This window comes from Netta rufina (genome assembly GCF_964035555.1).
Source record: "Netta rufina genome assembly, chromosome: 8".
In the NCBI taxonomy this organism is placed as follows: domain Eukaryota; kingdom Metazoa; phylum Chordata; class Aves; order Anseriformes; family Anatidae; genus Netta; species Netta rufina.
Genome location: NC_140131.1, coordinates 28,852,224 through 28,860,326, shown reverse-complemented (window position 1 = coordinate 28,860,326; position 8,103 = coordinate 28,852,224). Strand labels below are relative to the sequence as shown.

General features: G+C 35.8%; 1 protein-coding gene across 1 annotated transcript; it reads right to left on the bottom strand.

Annotated features, from left to right (window-relative positions):
* Window positions 1-376: 376 nt before the first annotated feature.
* VCAM1 (vascular cell adhesion molecule 1) lies at window positions 377-7,834 on the bottom strand (the record flags this gene model as incomplete). The annotated part of the gene is made up of 7 exons (XM_084290822.1): window positions 377-1,441; window positions 2,078-2,344; window positions 2,991-3,257; window positions 4,716-4,988; window positions 5,760-6,077; window positions 6,797-7,075; window positions 7,771-7,834. 7 exons carry the CDS (start codon window positions 7,832-7,834, stop codon window positions 1,281-1,283), a joined length of 1,629 nt encoding a protein of 542 aa, XP_084146948.1. The 3' UTR covers window positions 377-1,280.
* Window positions 7,835-8,103: the final 269 nt, after the last annotated feature.

Here is an 8,103-nt window from a genome sequence, read left to right as displayed (position 1 = left end):
TTGTCTATTCAAAGGAAATCTGTCAGGCAAGTAATCTGATTTTCCACAGTGAGCAGCCTGGGAAGGGTATTGCTCCAGTAACCAACTCAACCCCTGTGGCTGAAGTTGCACAGATTTTGCCTCTCCCCTTACATACACTCAGAGTTGCTCGTGCCTTTACAGAGAGAGCTTCCCCTGACACAACCTGCTATTGCTAATGACAGCAGTTTTCACTCGTTCCTTCCACAGGAACATGCCTGAGAACTGCACAAGTTTTCCCTCAATAACGCTAACCTACACCAAGATCTCTCTAAGTTTGCATACATCAGATGAAGTCCACAGATAGAAAGTAGCTACATTTTCAGCAGCTGATTTCCAAGTATAAACCATTGTGCTCTCCAAAAAATAAGCATTAGCAAAGGGGATATGGTAAGCAGGTATTCTGACATAATATTAAGCAAGAATTACTAGAGGAATCTAAAAGAAACCCAGCAACAGTATTATCTTGTAGTGGAAATCTGTAAAAGTATAGTTAATGGTAGCTTATACTCTAAATAAAGGGTCTGATTTGGTTCCTCAGGAAACAACAGAATACTACCATTAATTTGTGAATGACTGAATCCTACATAAACACCTTAGCTGTACTAAAACTAACATATAATCCCAGCCACTTTCTGAATAATATTCATAATAATATATTCACTAGCTAAAATACAATATTTCATGAACAAGTCTTCAGCTTGTAAATTAATTTAAAATAATTGAAAGCGTACAGCCCAGTGATTGTGTAACTTCTTTGGAGGTACAGAGTTTACGGTAAAATAAATGAAAAGAGAACATTTTCCAAACATTACCACAAGCAGAAAGATTATATTAAAAACAGTCACTCTGTGGAATAATACAAAATAAAATATCATCTGATCAGCTCAAGTAATGCTGATTTGTATTTCTGAATTAACAAAATCTATGTACAGTTGCAGAGACTGCAATTTTACAAACTGATATCCAGTTGAACATATTTATAACACAATTTATACACTATGTACAAACCTAGTTCTCCAAGGAACTCTGTTCAGCCTGCTTCGACATGGAAGTGTATTATCTATTCTTAGGACAGGATGCTGGCCTTCCCTTTCATTTAAATACTGAAATTCTTAACAAGACTTGAAAAAATTTCCATTTGCTATCACATGATAGTGTTCTTAAATCACTTGTTTGTTACCAAATGTAGAGGAGTAGAGCCAGTCACAACAATAAATAACATTGCTTACTACGAACTACTTAGACTTATATTCACACAATCACACTTTCAGCCTCAGTGCTTTAACAAGACTGTAGGATCCATTTATCTTCGCTTTTCTTGACACGTAGATCAAAATTGCAACCACAGGTATCGCTATTGCTGTTGTGCAAGAGAATGCAATAATCAGTGGCATCATTTGATGTCTTTTTTCCAATTTTCCTGAAAATGGAGACAAAAGGAAAAAAAAGTTGTGTAAAAATTGATTCAAATGGATATACATGTATAACTAAAAGCAGAGCTATTAATGACCTTCATTGGAACACATTTTCTGTTTTCATGCACAAAGCACATTTCAAAACCTTTTCCTTATGTTTTTTTTTTTGTTTGTTTGTTTGTTTGTTTGTTTTTTTGGTTGTTGTTTGTTCATTTTCTTTAGTAACTTCATAGTACTACTTTAATTCTTGGCAGGTATCTTGGTCTTCAGTATGCTACGCATGTTCAGACCCATCTGATATAATCTACAATAAAGATTACCATGGAGTTCATAAAGAATACAAGAAGAACATCATGTGTAGTTCATGCAGGGGACAGAATGGAGCCAGAATCCACCTTTTTCTGGCCATATCCTTAAAGCTACTATGCCAACTCAGGTAGCAGAGACAACATCCATGCTGAAAAGAGCTTCTCACCAGCTGTCCTGTTTATTTATTTATTTATTTATTTGTTAATGTTAAGTGCAGTATTTTTGTGAAATATCAGCTGTGAAAACTATCTGTGAACTAGTTTTGCTCACCTGGACACAAAATTCATTGGAAGGTGCAAACAAAATAAGTTTAAGGTAATACATTGACTTACCTATAACAGCTATCTCTATCACTTTGATATTGTTTCCAACCTCATTGAAAACATCAAGCAAATATTTGCCTGTATCGTTTTTGGTGACATTGTAGAGTGTAAAGGTTCCATTCACTGATGGCAGAATAATTTCTCTCTCTTGGTGAACTTTTTTCAGGACCATCTGTGATGGTGGGTTACTGTATGTGCTACATGTTATAGTGACATTTTCTCCTTCTTTAACATTTTCTGATGGATATACTAACACGGTAATATTTTGAGGAGGAACTGAAAAGAAACACAACATACAAATTAGAAATAAACAGAAGAAAAAACAAAACAAAACAAAAACACACACCAAAACTCACAAAGTATCAGCAGCTTGTATATGAGAAGTACTAATCCAGCTGATGAATTCACTACATTCTTCAAGCACATAGCTTTATAATATTAGACAGACACTACTCTGTCACAGGCTATCCCACACATACTTCATCCAACAGCAGTTGACAGAAAGAACATTTTGATGGGGTATTCTGTGTATCTTTACATTATATGGAGCCTTTTCTTCTCTTGTTTTAAATTCACTGTGTATTCATTTGAGTTCACAAAAGGACACAGACCAATAAATCCCAAGGTCCTCTTTCAATAGAAAAGAAGTACAAAAGGCAAAGAAGTTCTAAAATAACAGCTTTTCACCAGCTTCCACAATTTTAAATCCTGTTTTCAAAGTTGGGGGGGAAGTGGAAATATGAAATATTTTGAATAAGCAAATATTTTGTGCTCTGCAAATCCAGACAGAAGTTTTCATCACCACTAATACCCTACCACTTATGTCAAGAACCTGTGCAACTCATCTCAGTTTTTTAAAGACATTGTCATTCCATCCATCTAAACTAAATATTAACTCTGTACGGTAGTTATTTTAACTTACCTTTGACATCAAGTACTATGTGTTGAGACTGCTTTCCAAGTTTGTTAATGGATATGCATTCATATATTCCTGCATCCTTTAGTTGAGCCTTGTCTATGGTATATTTGCCATCTTCTGTTTCAAGGGTTGTGATCACATCACCTGTTTTCTTCCTCAGGGTAATCTGAACAGCTGGAACGTCTGCAGATGTGCAAGAGATGGTAACACGTTCTCCTTGCTTCACCACACTTGAAGGGAAAATTGAAAGTGTTGTATTTTTTGGTGGCGCTACAAGTAGAGAATAACAAAGACATAGATTAGTGCCAGAAACAACCCCTACATACTACTTCATTGTTATGTAATAAACAGCAGCAGGGCTTAAGTAGAGAAATCCACTTACTACTGAAATGAAACTGCAATCATTTCATATTGGTTGAGGAGTCAACATTTGGCATAGCTTAAATGGCAGTTGCAAGAACAGTCTACGAAGTTGTAGCTCAAAGGAAAGCCAAAAGGTGCACTGTAGTCTCCTCCACAGAAAAAAAAATTAGTTTGTATTTTCTCTTTGAATCTTTTGTATGCAGGTAACTGGATCCTACACCAAGAACTATTTGATGGAAAACACAGGCACTTCTCTGCATAGGTTCTTTGTCTCATGCATCACTCAAAGGAGTGATGAAAACTCAACTGACATGAAGAACTTCATATAAGCTATCTGTACTAAGGCAGATTTCACCCTTAATTATTTAAAGATACCTAAATGACAGTGGCGTTGGGGCCACCTTTTGTCTCCATTTTTTCTTGTCACGCAGGTGCCCCAAATATTGTAGAACTCTGCACCGAGTCTTCTACAACAGTTCAAGTAGGAAAAAATGTTTCCATACAACTCTCTGCTGAGAGTAACCCTCCTCACAAGATTATTTTAAGGAATAGTGTAGACACTGACAGTGTAGGCATGGAGCCTTACAGCAAGAGTTCTCCTTCTTCCATCTGTGACATTTGTAAATGGAACCAACTACCAATGTGCAGCAGAAAATAAGTATGGAAAAAGTGAAGTGACACTTAATGTGGAATGTGTCTGCAATCTATTCTAAACCACTTAAATATCATTAGTTATGTTAATTCTGCATAAGGCAAAAGTAATACTAAAGATAGAGGAGATTTTTATGAAATCAAGAACTGCTCACTCAAGTATTTCCTCATTTTGGTTTTGGTCTCAGATTCCATCTGAAACATTTGGCTCTACTAAAACAGCAGTAGCACAATAATCAGAACAACAACAACAAAATATAGTCCAAAGTAGTTTGTAGTACTATTAAATGGCCACTAAGTAGTAGACAAAGTAGTACTATTAAATGACCACTAAATTTGCTAATCACTAAAACTACCTGTCCAAAGGAGACTGAGATGTTGCTGTGAAATTGCTACGGACTATTTCTACAGACTATTCCTACGGCTTATTTCAAGGAAATAAGTATCCCCCAAAACACCAGTTCTTCAGATTCTTTTATCACTTTGAGTGTTGCATTGCAGTAAACATACAGAGGTATGTATGTATAGCCTTAGAGAATTAGCTGAAAATTAAGCATAGAAATTAAAAGCATAGCCTTAAAGAGCATTAGTAAACTGTAAGTTAAATCCTGAATACGTAAGGAAAGCTTCTTAATTTCCTATATATCAGTATGTCAGCACACTCCAACCCAATACACAGACTGGTTACTGAATTAAATTCAAGTAGACTTGTACCTTGTATAAAAATGTCGACTGTTGCTTTTTCTGTTTTATTAGTTACAAGATTAATTACTTCACAGATGTACAGTCCTGAGTCAGTGAAACGAGCATGAGGAATAGAAAGGACATTGTTTTCTATAAAATGCTCAATGTTTCCATCAGCCAGATGTTTGCTCCAAACTACTTGTGCTGGTGGATTACTCTCAGTCACACAAGTGAGTTTTAGAGGGTTGCCTTCCACTGTAAAGTTGCTTGGAGATACAGTAATGATAGTATTTTGTGGACCAACTGGAAGAAAACAGAAGAAAGACAAGGTCAACATGTTAGTGAAGAATGATATGTACATCTTTAACAGCAGCTTCTCTACGGGTGTGTTGCATGCACTACAAAGGAAAAATGAATAATGTGGATAGCATTAATGTAGTGGAGCACTTTTGCCAGACTTGATAAGACATTTAGTTTGCAGTTTTGAAAGCGAAGCTAGTCACAATATGTACCCATAGCTTAGTGTTTGTTTACTCTTACGTTTGTCTCCCTGTTAAGTCTATAAACCTGAAATTGCTAAGCATACCATGGCAATTTTAAAAATAATTGTTTTTCTGCATACTGTCATTTTTCTTCTGGTCTTCAACTTTCTGACTGAGCATCAGGGCCCAAGATATGAGAGTGACAGATGAGTTACCACAGGACAGATTAACTTCCGTCATGAACAACAGCAGGTGCTTAAGGCAATATGCACAAGCTTCTCAATGACCATTACTGAATAAAAACATTAAATTTCTATGCCCTGGCCTTTGAACATGAAACCATTATCTGTTCCACAAAGATGTTAAAAGACTGTGCTCAGAGATAACATTTAAGAAATAAAAGGCATATCCTAGCTTTGATATTTTTGCAATACAATTGCTACAGTTTAACATAGATCCTAGGCAATAGACTATATAAATACAAAGAAGTGCAGATTATTAATGATTTATAGCACAAACTTCATAAATCTATTTAATGAACCATAACATTAAACAGTATTTGGTATGAAAGCCCTAATATAAAAACACTTACAGTTTGCATTCAGTTTCAGAGAAGTAACTCTTTCTTTGGGCTCAAAGTCCATGGTAGCAATTGACAATTTGGCCACACAAGTAATCTCTTTCCCAATATCTTCAGTTGTGGGGTTAAATGAGTATGTCACAGTTTTTGTTTCTTTATTTCTGCTGTCGTCATCAAAGAAATGTTTCTCATGAAGAGTGTGTCCCTCTTTCATTAAGAGTACTTCCAGGTGATCAGAAGGAAACACATCAGGAATTTTACAGATGACAGTGGCTGGTTCCCCGGCAACTAATGATGTGCTGATCTCAATGACAGGATCACTGGGGAAAGCTGTACGAAAGAAAACACTTTTCTTTAGTCTACTTGAGATTGGCCCTAGAGTCAACATAAGAGCAAGATCCAGACATCACACACCTTCAGTTTAGATGTGTTCAGAACATGACCTTATATCAACTCTATTACAAAACATACATTGAATACATACAGGTCTTTTATAAGCAGTTCACACACCAACAGGTAATACATTCGTAAAGTTGTTGAAATATACAGATGAGTTAATAAAATCCAACAAGGCACCTAGGCAGTGGTATAGCTACCTAGGTAAACAGAGGCATCTGACAAGTTTAGACATCTGGATCATCCCTCTGCAAACTGCAAAGACTTTGATTAGGTGTTTTGCACTTATAGCTTTCCCATATATGTCCATCTCTACCATGCTGATTTTTTTTTTTCTTGTGTTGTTTTTGTTTTGGTCCAGCACTATAAAAGTTTTGGGGAGTCTATGCTCTGGCTTTCAAGTATTACCAACAATAAAAACAAATAAGAGCAATACATACTATCTTCAAGATAGAAAGCTAAGCAAAAAGGGGCTGAGAACATCCTGAACAGACAGAGGAATCTTTACAAGGAAACATACGTTGAGCTTTATCAGACTCCTTATTCTATCATTATCAGTTAAATACCAGCTGCAATGTCTAAGAACAATTAATCTTTTTTTTTTTTTTTTTAAATGAATGAGTACTACCTAAGTAAAAGTAGCTTTTACTTACAGTAAAGTTCAACTTTGATACTCTTCTCCTTTTTCCCTTTTTCATTGCAGAAGGCAGTACACAGGTAATCATTAGAATTCTCAACACTAACTGGATTCATAGTCAAGGTAGAGTATGTCCCGTAGTTGTTCACTGTTCCTCCAAGAGGGTGGTCCATTTGGGTTCTCCATGAAAAACTTGGTGATGCACAGCCAGTAGTATTGCATGTGAGTACGAGCATTTCTCCAATCTGTACAACAATTCTGCTAGCAGGTATAATCTCCATTTCAAAGGCTTTAACTACAATAGGGAGAACATACATAAACTCAGTAGCATTCTCAACATTTATTTCCCCTCTTCTTCTACTGTGACATGAGCTTATTATTTTACAAGTTTACAATTGTGTTGAGGTTAAATTAACAGATGATACAATGGTTTACATTTCCAAAATACCCCATAAAAATCACTATTTTTGTCATAGTTAACACAGATTCAGATGATCCTAACAGGTAGTTATGATGAATAAAAAATGCATAAAACCAATGTGGTCAATGAAAATAAATGCATTGGTACAATATAACTTTTCTACCAGGTGGATCTAGTTCTAAACCTTTGTAACATTTGTGGGGATGGATGGTAAATAAGATAGTAAGGACAACTGCAGAATTGCTTTCAACAGGGCATTTAGTACCAAGCTTGACTGGTACTGTCAGGTATGACAGTAAAAACCAGACATACAGTGATGTACTGCAGTTGTCTCCAAGACTGTCTTTTAGCCAAATTCAATAAGAGTTATTGTGGAGCAAAGAACAGCTCAAAATAAATGCCAAAAATAAACTTATTGACATTTTGAAAGAACTACTTAATTGACAGTTGTGTTCACTGGAATGTAAAAGCAAACCGAACAAAGAGAGAGAACAATAAAAGTAAATTGTAGGTCAATTTACAATTAAGAAAATTGAAAGCAAATGAAGAAACAAACCTTCCCAACTTACCAGTTATTAACACATACAAAATAATTAGCACAGCTTGGTTTATTCTTCCCATCTTTTTTAACATTTAGAATTGCTGTTACTAGGCAAAAAAAAAAAAAAAAAAAAAAAAAAAAAAAAAAAGCCTCGCTTTATTTTCTGTGAAGAAGCACAGTGAGAGCCTGCTGCTCTGCAACTGTTTATGATAATCGCTGCAGTGAGCTCTTTATAAAGGCTCTTGAAGTGGAGCGGGAAATCCCATGATGGGGAAATCCAGGGTAGGGAGGAAGAGATCCGTGCAGGGCTGTGCCAGCAGTCTCAGCGCCCTCTGCTGCTTTTTTAAATGCAAAACTTAAA